General features: G+C 37.8%; 1 protein-coding gene across 1 annotated transcript in view; it reads right to left on the bottom strand.

Moving 5' to 3' along the window:
- Positions 1–4,835: 4,835 nt before the first annotated feature.
- Positions 4,836–13,886, bottom strand: part of Ndfip2 (Nedd4 family interacting protein 2) — a 53,296-nt gene continuing 44,245 nt past the window's right edge. The window contains exons 6-8 of the mRNA XM_021203253.2: positions 12,272–12,338; positions 9,475–9,580; positions 4,836–6,240 (exon numbers count right to left, since the gene is read on the bottom strand). Coding sequence (XP_021058912.1) covers positions 9,477–9,580; positions 12,272–12,338 — 171 coding nt within the window. The 3' untranslated portion in view covers positions 4,836–6,240; positions 9,475–9,476. The remainder of the gene's footprint in view (positions 6,241–9,474; positions 9,581–12,271; positions 12,339–13,886) is intronic.

Here is a 13,886-nt window from a genome sequence, read left to right as displayed (position 1 = left end):
CACTCTGGTCATCTGGCTCTGCAGTCACCTCATAGGTAGTAAAGTATCAATACCAGAAAGGTGCTCAACACCTAAATCATAAGGCAAGGCCTCAAAAAAAATGCTTTATTTCTATAACCTAATTTTATATGCCTTGAAATCTTACATACGTGTGCTAATGTCTCCAATTTTCTATCACATGTGTGCAAAGAGCGAGGACTCCCAGCAACACATCAGTCCACAACGGCAGCTCAGGAAACGCACTGTCACTGGGGCAGACTTACTGGGCCGGGGCTTCCGTATATTGGGTCTGGGATGTTAACTTTGCAAAAACCTCCAACTGATTACATACGGCACATGGCATTGACTAGTAACCTCTGCCCTGGAGAAAGGTCCTATAAAAATCATTCAAACAAGGTTTCATCCCTGGAGTTTCTAAAGATTAGAGAAATGTCTTTTCAAAGACTCTTCATATGTCAAAGCAATAAAACTTTGTAAGTGTAAAATGTAAATTTAAAATATCTTTTAAATATTTTAAACACAATTTTTTAAAAAAAAGTTCATAGGTTTTGGTGATGGAGAGATGGCTCAGTCATTGCTGCTCTGCCAGAGAACATGTGTTTAAAAGGTAACTCACAACCACCTATTAACCACAGAACTGGAGGACCCAGCACCTCTGGCCTCCACAGATTACACATAACTCAAGATGAAATAAAACTTATTTTTTTATGTTCATAGCTTTCAGTGAACTGATGTTATTTTATTATTTAAAGTCTTCATCAAACCCCTTCTTTCAGGGCTCAGGAGGCAAAAAGAATGTAAGAGCCAATAGTGATGGAGATATCAGGGAAACACAGCCTTCTAAACACTGCAGGACTGATGCACATGCAAACTCAAGAGAGCCCATGACAGCACACACAGGGTCTGCACATGTCCAAGCCACACGGGGTCCCAGTGCTGAGCAGGGAAGTGAGCACAGCCCTTAGCCATGCCCCAGAAGCTGTCTCCAAATGTCAACCACTTCACCAATGGAGTCTCAACCAGGGTAGACAAACCACACTCAAGGGCAGCCTCACGCCCAGGAGAAGTCCAACACAAAATGAACTCAGTGGTATTTTTGTAGACATTTTGTCTTGAATTGCTTTGGGCATTTTTATTCACTTTACATGCTTTTTGCATATATATTATGGCTTTGGATTTTCTTTTCGGTGTTTATATGTGAGTGCACGCACGCATGCAATACACACATACACACACACACACACACACACACACACACACACGTTGTTTTTCCTGCTTTCCCCACACCACCATTTATTTTATCTTATTCATATCAAGGCAAAAGCCTGTTTTCTAAAGAGAGTGAAAGGCATGGAGTGGGTGGAAGATGAAAAGGAGCTGGATAAAGGAGGAGGGGAAGGAAACAGGTCAGAATCCACTGCATGAAAAAGAAATTATTTTCAATTAAAAAACCCTGGACCTAGGGCATAATACTTCATACTCCATCAAAACCCATTCTGGCAGGATGACTGACTAGCAATGCTGGGCAGCAATGGAGACTTTCTGGATCTCAATGAATGCACAGCAATTAGAATTTCACAGCCCAAATCACATGGCCCAACCGAACCACTCAGAACTCAGAAGGCTGACAACCTATTTTGTGAGAAATACATTTGCACAATGTACACGCAACTCTGCAGAATCCACATTGCTCCTTGCCATAGTCTACATGAAGTGGCTGCTCTCCAGAATTCATTTGAGCTTAAGCTGATTCATAGATCTTAACTACTCTTTGGTAAAGCCAAGAGAAGAAACTCTGCCTCTTCATGTTCCAGAAGTGATCATTTAATTAAGGTGAACACACCTGAGAGGAGTTGGGTGGAAAATGGGGAGAAAGGTGTGTGTGTGTGACTGAAAGTGATGGAGAACACCAGACCCAGTAGCTCTCTGCAAAAGAACAGCAGTGTGTGTGTGTGTGTGTGTGTATTTGTGTGTGTGTGACTGACAGAGCAATGGAGAGCACCAGACCCAGTAGCTCCCTGCAAACAGAGAACAGCCTCTATTCCCTGCCTGTCTCCTTTATGGTTTCTCGAATGGTTTCCTTCGGTTTTAGGTTTTGTTTTCTGGGTGGGCAGAGCACATGTAGATGACGGCCTATACCTCTGCATGTGTGTGGAAGTTAGGAGACAACTTATAAAGTGTGGCTCTCTCTCTCTCTCCTCCATGGGGGTTCAGGAGCTCAAACTCAAGCCCTCAGGTACCACTATCCTCAGAGACATCTTGCCAGCACCCAGACTGGAGTTTTAAAAGTGGTTTTCATTGAAATCAGGTGGATTTGCTTTTAAGACGCAGACAGCACGACCCTTCAAAATAAAAGCGAACAAAAATGTATCAGCTGAAAGCATCAAGACAGTAAAGCATGGGACTGATGGAGCTCAAGGAGAGGGCTGGCTCTGCTTACAAGAAGCCAGAGAGGTGAGGATGTGAAAGGAGGGGAGGGTGTTGATACATGAGTTGAAAAATCAACAGTCTGCACTTTCACTGTTGCAACATAAAAATAAAAAACATTATCTTCAAGGAAATGATATGCTTGTATGTATTAAACACCTATGTCCTAAAAAAATAAATCCTGCAAGTTTAAATAACGCTGCACATGCCAACCTAGTTCCATATTGGAGTTGCTTCTGTCTCAAATCTTGAATATGGTATACAAACATGTCACAAAGATCAAGATGGTGACAATATACTAACTGGTTTTCAAAAGAATGACATTTCTGTCCACATATTTTATTAACAAACTACACACCATTCTGTTTCCTTATATAGGCAAGGGCACTGTTGAAATAACAAATGGCAGAATGTCATCTAACAGCTGAACTTTATCAAAAAAGGTATCTTAAAAATGTTAATATTTTATGGCTACTTAATGAGCAATTCAAATGATACAATTGAAAACTAAATTCTGTTTATTAGATATTATAAACAATAATCAAATATAACTTCCTTTAAATATAACTATGCCTCTTTTTCAACCATTTCAAATAAATGGTTGCTTAAGAATTTAACACCGTGGGGGCTGGAGAGAAGGCTCAGTGGTTAAGAACACTGACTGCACTTACCTGCATTTCATTCCCAGCACCTACATGGCAGCTCCTAACTGTAACTCTGACACCCTCACACAGACGTACTTGCAGGTAAAACACCAATGCATATAAAATAAAAGTAATCATTAAAAAAGAAATGAAATTGAATAAAGAACTTAACCTCCTCTTTTGGTTCCTGCCCCTCCCCCAGTTCTTTTTCTCAGGTAGAGAGTTACAGACCCCAGGCTTTGGAGAGTGAGAGGAAGCACAATTAAGGCTGTTCTGAGCAGACTCAGGGGTCAGGAGCGCATCTACTAGTCACTGGCACCATTTAAAACAGTACGTACCATTTGGGGGAAAAGTATTAAGAATATCTGACTTTTTCTCCAGACATTTTGAACTCTACTTTCCAATTATGAAAGATTTAACTGAAAAAAAAAAAAAAAAAAACAAAAAAAACAAACATGGGATAGCTGTGTGACTTCAGCTGTGTGGGCAGCCGAGGCAGGAGGCTGGCCATTCAAGCGCTGCTCTGAGCTTCAGGTGAGTACTGGGACAAGCCTGTCTCAGATGCTTGAGATGCTGGATGCTACCACTACTGGGATGCTGTGTCTCAGAATAAACAGAGGGTTGGAGGTGTAGCCCAGTGGTGGAATGCTTGCCTAGCTTTCACGAGGCCTTAGATGAAAAAGAAATGGGAGCGAGGAAGAGAAACAGAAAAAAATACTTGTGAGTATCACCTTAACAACTGAAGTTTATGAACTACTTCAAAGACCTATCATAATTGAGATTCATCTGACAGGCTTAAAGTAATTGGTTAAAGATTAGTAGTTTTCTTTTATTATGAAGTAGAGACTTTCACTTTAAAACTTAGTATAATAGGACTCATATATTTTAACTTTCGAATTTTAGATTCCATCCTTATGCACTACATAAAAATACATATTTTGCTGTAAAATAGCCTACTGCATAACTACATCAAAATGGATTATTCAACCCATAACAAGCTTATCCAAACATAAAAACCCCTTAGGGTGTTTTTACACTACTATCCAAGCCTTCATCTTACTCACTCAGATGGCCTGGGCACTGTGCATTTGACTGTCTGTAAGGCATCGCGCAAAGGTGGTCGGGGGGGGGTTCTCCAAAATACCACAGCTGTTCGAGCACAGGAGATGACAGGACTCATGTGGGGTTCCACACACTGAAAAGGCAGGCTAAGCTTTTTAACTAACACTTCTATTGATCCTGCTTGGATGATGAGATATATGGCTACCGTTCAACTATTACAGTTACCAAGGATTCTGTAATGTACATATGCACGTGACAGATTTGAGAGAAATAAAAAAAGAAGTTCTATGTTGGATCCAAGTGATCCATACATATGTACATACATGTATACATACATATAAAATAGGAAATGTTTTAAAAGCTAAGATGAAATGTTAAATTGATGTTTGGTAGCTGAGCTTCTTCGTATTTTAAGTTACTTCACTTAATCCACAACATCAATGAACAGTTTAGAAAAGGATTTCCCACAGGAATGAAGAGAACACTGAGCCCCAGCCCTGAGCTCTGTTACCACTGCACTCTCCCTGTGAGGGATGAGGCTCACCACGGCCCCACAAGGCTGGCTTGCCCCGCAGGTGCTGTACTTCAAGGGAAATAACCGGAAAGGCTTTAGGAAGGAGAAGAGGAACTGGAACTAGGGAAAACAAGTTAGGAGGCTCCCAAAACAATGAGAAAGGCATAGAATACAAGAAATACAAGAGGTTATAAAGTAATACATTTTATTTTCCTTAATATGAGACAAGCAGCCCTGAAGAGTTAGATGCACTTTTAGTCAGTGTTGCAATCAATTTTATATGTTCTTTACGTCTATGTTAAATGGTTTTTATATGTAAGCAGTAGTGTAATTTCCATCATCTTTACTATTAGCATTCATAAGTTAAGACAAAATGAAAACCACAAAAGTCAGAAAATGATTTGTAAGATGGCTAGCATTGTAGCTTCTGATGTAAAAGCAGATTCCAGTTGGAGTAATGGTAACATACACTCAACACACACACTCCACACCCTATATTCATTCCATAGATACATTTCAACAACATAAAATCAGGTATTCTCAGTATCTCAATTCAGGCTGTATGTTTTTACAAATTAATCTTGGAATCACTAAAGGAGGCACTATTAACAGAACAAGATTTTATTTTCTAAGCTTAACAAATTAAACATTTAAAGAAAGATGATTACAGTAATACTGAAAGATACCTTTATTGGCTTTGTAAAAGACAAATGCAAATTAGGACATATTTGGTAAATTAATTTTTAAAATTGTTTTAAATGTGAATAAATATAATATCTAAAGCAATCTTTTCTTATAAGAACTGTAAGGTGAATAATCTTAAAATCTAAGGTTCTCATCTGAACACCCCTAAAACTGGTGTACCCCTAACTTGTTCTTTAAATGGCATTTGGTATACTCATTTTCTTAAAGTTCATCCTAAACCACTCCATCTTTAACAAAGTTTATTTTTATGTATTTAGTTTATTTAATTTAAAATTAATAAAAAGATATCTAGACACAATTTAAGAAAACAATGTAAAAGCAACATATGCATGGTTATTTACAGATTTCCTAAATAATACCATATTCAAAAATCTGACAAATTCTTTCTAATAACCACACCGCAAGTTTTAATAAACATCATATATAACAAAGAATATTTCACGTGTGGAATTACTAGATGAATCTAAGAGCCAGAAACTAAAGCATTTGACAAGATTAATAATGTAATTTTTATTACGCTAATGGTCATGTCAGAAGCATTCACATGCTGGAAGACTGTTTATTACCCAATTCTTCCAATTGTATCAACACTGATTAACTGAGTAGGACTGGACTTTGCTGCTACAACTTTACAGCTTCTTTCAAGTATATGCATATCTTTAAGACAAGCACATATGCAAATGTGCAAAATAAATGAAATACAGAGAATTAAGGAATGAACAGAAATGGTTTTCAGCATAAACCACCCTGTCATTTAATTCCAAAGCTCCACCCTTCACTACATTTCCTTCTGCTCTCAGTAGTCTTCTATCTTAGCAAAGTTGTAGGTTTACAGATGATGTGGACGTTTCACATTGGTGTAAGAAAGGAATGATGGGTTGATGCCACCTGGAGACAAAAAAAGAAGTTGCCTAAAGTACTAAGTTATACTTGTAATTATAATACAATAAAGACCCATTTTACTAACTATAGGACAGTATTTGGATGAAGATAATGTGCTTTTTACATTTTTCTAAGACAAAACTTCTATGTAGTCTATGATATTTACATTATATCTGACTCATAAACAATTTACAAAATAATCACACTTCTCAGGGAACAGTGTACACTTACCAGTATTTTTTGCCTTTTTTTACTGTTAGTAAAATAAAAAATCCTTGGTGCCACTGTTCACAAAAACATTCTAACAATTAAAAAGAAAATTTAGTATCTTTTGAGAGTAATGAATACTAAGGAATACAGTTTAAACTAATATTTTCATATAATCCAGAAATATATTTTATATAGACATTATATTTACATGCATGTTCTTCAGCAGAAATAATGGTATAGCCTTTTTTCTTTTAAAATTTTAATTAAAATATAATTATATAATTTCCCCCTTCTTTTTTCCTTTCTCACCTAAGTCCCTCTTGGAATCAAGTCTTTTTCTTTAACTGCTCGCATTATATGTGCGTGTGTAAATATATAAATACAACCTGCACAGTCCACTTAGTGTTAGTTCCCTGTATACAATTTCAAGGCTGACCACCTGGTACTGGATAACCAATTAGGTGGCTCATCCTTGGGAAAACCATTTCTCCCACTCTCAGCATTCTTTGCTTGCCTATAGCCCTTTGCCTATGGGTGCGACTCTTATACTAAGTCACATAAGCTAAAAGTGTAAGCAGTCAAATCATAAACCACACATGTTACATACAGGAAGGAGTATAATCTCTCAATAGCTACAGTGGATTGGTTTCAGGATTTCTCTCCAATATCAAACTCCTCAGATGCACATGATAACATGGTATGTTATGTGCATATAGCAGGCATATATCTTCTGCTAGAGTGCATCACCTCTAGTTACATACAATACTTAATACAACTTAAAAGCTACATGAATGATTGCTACACAGAATTGTTTTTGAATAGTGGCAAGAGAAAAATGTACCTATTCAATATGGACAAAATTCTTTGTCAAATATTTAAAAATCCATGGCTGGTTAAGCACATAGACACAGAACCCATAAATACAAAGGGCTCAGTAAAGAAACAGTGCGTTTATGTGAAGAGACTCCTTAGCTGTTTAATAAATACGACTACACAAAACTTCCACAAACTCCCCAGGTAACTAGAGTTCTCTCCACTCATTTCCTTCTTCTCTTACTATGAGACAAAGTGTTTCTCAATCACAAATCTGTGGATGTCTGCATGGACTCTGCATTACTTTTTCAGAATATCCATCCTTCCTATGAAAGTATTTTGTTATAAAAATTATGCCTTGTAAAGTCTTCAATTTTCATCCATTTGCCTAAGAATTTCATATAAATTCATTGATTTTAATAGCTGAGTAGTTACTGCATTGTGTGTAAATGTACCACATTTTCTGTATCCATTCCTCTGTTGAGGGACATCTGGGTTCTTTCCAGTTCTTGGCTATTATAAATAAGGCTGCGATGAACATAGTGGAACATGTGTCCTTATTACATGTTGGATATCTTCTGGGTATATGCCCAGGAGTGGTATTAGTAGAACCTCAGGTTGTATTATGCCCAGTTTTCTGAGGAACCGCCAAACTATTTCCAGAGTGGTTGTACCAGCTTGCAATATCACTAACAATGGAGGAGTGTTCCTCTTTCTCCACATCCTCCCTAGCATCTGCTGTTGTCACTGAGTTTTTGATCTTAGCCATTCTGACTGGTGTGAGATGGAATGTCAGGGTTGTTTTGATTTGCATTTCCCTGATGACTAAGGATGTTGAACATTTCTTTAGGTGCTTCTCAGCCATTCACCTGGGAATCCATCCCATATACAATCACCAAACCCAGACACTTTCATGGATGCCAACAAGTGCTTACTGACAGAAGCCTGTTATAGCTGTCTCTGGACAGGCTCCACCAGGGCCTGATGAATACAGAAGTGGATGATCACAGCCATGCATTGGACTGAGCACAGGGTCCCTGTACTGGCTGGTTTTGTGTCAACTTGACACAGCTGGAGTTATCACAGAGAAAGGGGTTTCAGTTGGGGAAATGCCTCCACGAGATCCAGCTGTAAGGCATTTTCTCAATTAGTGATCAAGTGGCAAGGTCCCCTTGTGGGTGGTGCCATCTCTGGGCTGGTAGTCTTGGATTCTATAAGAGAGCAGGCTGAGCAAGCCAGTAAAGAACATCCCTCCATGATCTCTGCATCAATCAGCTCCTGCTTCCTGACCTGCTTGAGTTCCAGTTCTGACTTCCTTGGTGATGAACAGCAGTATGGAAGTGTAAGCTGAATAAACCCTTTCCTCCCCAACTTGCTTCTTGGTCGTAATGTTTGTGCAGGAATACAAACCCTGACTAAGACAGTCCCCAATGAAGGAGCTAGAGAAAGGACCCAAGGAGCTGAAGGGGTTTGCAGCCCCATAGGAGGAACAGCAATATGAACTCTGCTTGTGGACGTTGTACATCGTGGTGCGCACTAGGCTCCGCACCACGATGTACAACGTCCACAAGCAGGGATGGGAGTTTTCAAAAGGAAAGGGGTTAACATTTGAAATATAAATAAAGTTAATATCTAATAAAAAAAACGCCTTCATGAGACTTAACAGAGAGGAGTAGGGGGAAAAATAAAGTCTAAGTTTTGTGCTACCAATTATTTCAAATGTGCCTGTGGCAGATCATTAAAAAGTTGAAAAATAGTATTTAAGTTTCTCTGAGGATAACGGTGCATGCCTGTAGTCTCAGTGCTTAGGAGCGTCCCGTTTGAAGCAATTGAGGGCTACACAGCACAAGCCTGTCTTAAAGACCAAGAGTGGAGGTTAAAGCACTGGCTTGTTCCACATGCAAAGTTCTGGGCTCAATCCCAACAGCACAAAAAATGGAGGGGTAACCAGGAAGTGGGATGTAAATGAATGGAATGATTAATAACAAAATAAAAGATAAAAAAAATTTTAAAAATCATAAAAAATACATGTAGCTTTTGTCTATAATTTTGCATTTTAAAATTTAACTTCATGAAATTCCACTTAAAATGTTTTATCTAAATTGTCTGTAAAGGTCGGCAGCTTATCAAATTTCAATAAGCTACTAATATAGTACAACCATAATAAATATACTAATATGTAATGTGAATAAACAAAGCCACATTAACATTTCTTACCTCTATAGCAAGAAGAAGTATCTTGTTCTATGCGCAGCTGCCATACTTTCAGACATGTTTCTGACTTTTAGGTAATTAACAAATCCTCTGAAGAAAAGAAGCAGGCCTGAGAAGAGTGAAATGACAGATAAATTCTTATTGTAAGGGAACATGACAGAATAGGCAAGAATAAATACGATCCCTTCTGCAGATTCCATTTATTCTACAGTAATCTTAAACTACAATGATAACCCTATCATGATAAAATATGATTTTTTGACATTCTTTCAATTTCTTAATCCTAACTATAACAAAATTAAAGCAAATGTAAGCTATGACAATCCAAAGCGGAGAAGAACAGAGGCCGCGAGAGCTGCACAGCAAGGCCGCGCACTACACAGGCCCTCCTACCACTCTTACCTTTATCACACTTTCCAATGACTGCAACAGTGAGCAAATGAAGGTGTTGGTTTTTAAAGTAATCAGACAATGAGCACACACACACGTTAACAGTACAGATAAAAATAAAGTAAGAAAGTCTGGCAATATAAAGTGCCTACCACTTGTGGAATCTACTATTAAAAGAAATCTACTATTAAAAAGTTTTAAGTTTTTAATTTTTAACTAATCAAAGACTACTATCAAAAACTAAGATGAGTCAGGATGGTCTTTGGGAAGCAGTCTCTCTAGTGATTTCTTTGTGATTACATGGCTGACGGAACTTTCTAAGCAAAACACTATTTTTAAATAATACCCATTTACATCACATATATCTTTAATAATTTAAAAAGCAATGCCTATGAAATACTTTAATGCTTCAGATGAAAAATACTAGGAAAGTTCAGAAGCATTAACACTCTTAGTGCAAGCCTTTGGAATATTTAAGCATGTAGTTTTCTGGGAAGCACTTATTAACTCCAGGAAGTTCATAACCAGAAGTAGCGGGGAGAACAGAAAAGCAGAGGCACACATGTGTGTGGCTTCTTTCACTAGAAATGATGAGTGTGTGGATAGGAACTAGTCTTTAGCCCACTATCAGAAAATAGTCTGAGCATACAGAAGAGCGTGTAACAGTCCAGGCAAGATGAACGCACACACACCACACACACACACACACACACACACACATGCATACACACACATATGCACACACGCACATACACACACAACACACACACACACGCACACACACACGCACACACATGCATACACACACATGCATACACACACATGCATACACACCACATACACATGCATACACACACATGCATACACACACATATGCACACGCGCATACACACACACAACACACACACGCACACACACACACACATGCATACACACACACATGCATACACACACACATGCATACACACCACACACACACATGCATACACACACACATGCATACACACCACACACACACATGCATACACACACATGCATACACACACATATGCACACATGCGCATACACACACACACCACACACACGCACACACACACACACACACACACACACGCGCGCGCACACACGATAACTAAATAAAGGACTAGATGTCAGTTAAGTCTCGTCCCACTCCATCTGTGATCCTGTCTCTCTGAAGTCTACCCTCAATCCCTACCAGACACAAGGCAAAAACATAAACACTTTTTGTTTTTCAAATACAAAAGCACTACTGAAAATAGCAGACTGTTTGTGAGATCCCTTCTTTTGTCTATGGTGGCTGGTTCTCAGACCCACTTTGTTCTACCTAGGTATTTTCTAAATTAAGTCAATTCATTTCTAAAGTCCGTGAGTCTTAGCATCCTCCGGTTATTCAGCATTGTTTTAAGTATGTGGCAGCAACATTTTTGGTGCTGATGAAGTCAGTATACCCCTGTGAATAAACCAGGATGATGGCTGGCACTCTGCCCCATGGCTACCTTCCTCCTCCTGCACTCAGCCCTTACAATGGGCATAAAAGCAAATGCACGCACAGTGTGTTTAAATGCGTCACAGAATTCATACAGGTTTTTTTTCTTCAATTTTTATGTAAGAGACTCAATAAAAAGGATATAATTAACAATATATAAATCCATCTTAACCCTTATATAATTATGACTCCCCAACCTAGTTACTACTCTAAGATGATTTTATCATAATATTACATTAAAAATTTAGTGACCTTAACTGGCCACCAATAATATATATTCCAAAAAAAATCCTCAAAGTCCAACCACACGACTAAAACCTATAGAGAAGACTGCCACCTACTGAAATCTAAAAGAATTAAAATGAGTCAACAGACAGGACATTTGAAATACAGGCCAAGAATATAATATTATAAAGCTAAAACTAACTTCATACCACATACTATTGAAAACTCATAAATTTCACCAACATAATAAAAAAATATGCCTTACAAAAGAGCCACCTAAACAGCAGCACTGTGACACTGGACAGAAGCCTTCCCTGCCGGCACTGGCAGGTTAATGATTAATAAAAGGCACATTTCAAACGCACAAAGAATGTTTCTGTGATCCAAAAACAAGAGATAGCATTGAGTGCTGAAACCCTCCTACATGCTACATTATCATTAAAATTATGCATGTGTGTTTCCTAAGATAACTAATGAAGATAACTATTTTAACTACCTTCTGTAGCACTTAGTTATCCAACCATTTCTGTTCCCTATGTGGATAAGAAGCAAAGTGGGAGCAAACCTTACTTCTGCACCAATAGTAACACAACTTACTCGCACTTTATGATTTTAGAAGTACCAGTTAAACCGAGTAACAAAATTATTTAAACTGAACTATATTAGGAATAAACTTACCAAGTACAAGAAATATCCACCAAAGCCAATATTGTCCATTGAAATAGCCAGTAAAATAGTCAGAAAACTATGGAGTAAACATAAATACATTAATCATATTTGTATAATTAAATTTGAAGATTCAGATTATCATAGGTTTCAGAATAAATTATCTCTTTAAATAATCTTTAATGCTTAAAAGTAGCATATAAAAACAGCACAATCCCAGCACTCCAAGGCAGAGGCAGGCAGATTTCTGAGTTCGAGGCCAGCCTGGTCTACAGAGTGAATTCCAGGAGAGCCTGGGCTACACAGAGAAACCCTGTCTCAAAAAAACAAAAACAAACCAACCAACCAGCACAAATGGAAAGCACAGGAACAAGACTTAGAGGTAAACATAGATATCTGAGAAGAAACTCTCATGGAATTGCAAACTTCTGTAAAAACTTCATACACCAAACTGCTTGCAAGAAGATAAATGCCTGTTATATATTGGAATCAAACATTGTTTCTGATTGAAAAGTCCACATCAGTTTCTTACACTCTCCCAAAGCCACAGCTACAAAACCAAATGGGTTGAGCAACCTGCTGCTTTGGATATTAACACAAAAGCCACATTAGTTTAATCTTATCAGATGGGGATGTTCTGGTGACCTCTAAAATGAAGTTTTTGACCTTCTGTTACACCCCCTACTGTTACACACTGCCAAAAATGCTAGGCACATAAAGACCCCTCCCCCCCGACTCATTGGAGACTTTATTTTCAAACTAGATGCCTGGCATTCAGCTCCCAACAGTGAGCTGAGAATAGCTAAATGAACCTTGAAGTGGCATTTTAACAGTTGTTATTGCTGGCCATGTTAGTCGCTCTTTTATTCTGTGTGAGGTGGGAGTTCAGCAGGCATGTGGAGACAAGGCCCCACAGCAGAGAACACAGTGCCTCTCTAGGACAGACACTGCACTCACGGAACCTGAAAGTTTGTCAATCCAGTGTTCTTAACCTGTTGGAAAATTCTTCCCAATTTACATATCATCTTAAACTGTCTCAAAATAATTATTCTTAAGTTTTTCAGATAACATATTCTAAAAGTTAAAAACAAAAAACAAAGATTGTTTTAACTGATTTCTTTCTACTGATTTCCAAATTGAATCTAATTTACCTAAAAATTGTGGGAAATGTAGAATGACGCTTAAATCTGAAATTAGTTAAAACTATTTCCAACTATTTGTTAGTAATTTCCATTAGAGCTTAAAAATCTACAGCTTTGGCAATAGTAAAAATACAAATTATACACGGTGTTGCAACTTGGGAAGCATATAAATGAAGATTATCAAAACACGTTTTTAAAACCTGTGAAGTACTTTCTATGGAATAATTTTAAATTAATGAAGAGCTATGATCTATATTCTAAGCTAAGAGTTTTAGAAACTCACAAGATTTAGAATATCCCAGCCCCTTGTACTGTACTAAAACTGTCACTGCTGCAGACTCCCACACATAAAAGATACACAATGAGAAAAAAAGTGATAACTGAAAAGTTACTTTTTATTCAAAAGAAGTTTCATAAGTTTTAGAAGCTGTAGGAAATAAAAAGGGAAAGAACCAAAACAATGTATTTTCAATGCTCTACAAATG

Source organism: Mus pahari, chromosome 8, assembly GCF_900095145.1.
Source record: "Mus pahari chromosome 8, PAHARI_EIJ_v1.1, whole genome shotgun sequence".
Lineage (NCBI taxonomy): Eukaryota > Metazoa > Chordata > Mammalia > Rodentia > Muridae > Mus > Mus pahari.
Note: the sequence above shows the minus strand (reverse complement) of the source record. Positions and strands in the feature narration are given on the sequence as shown.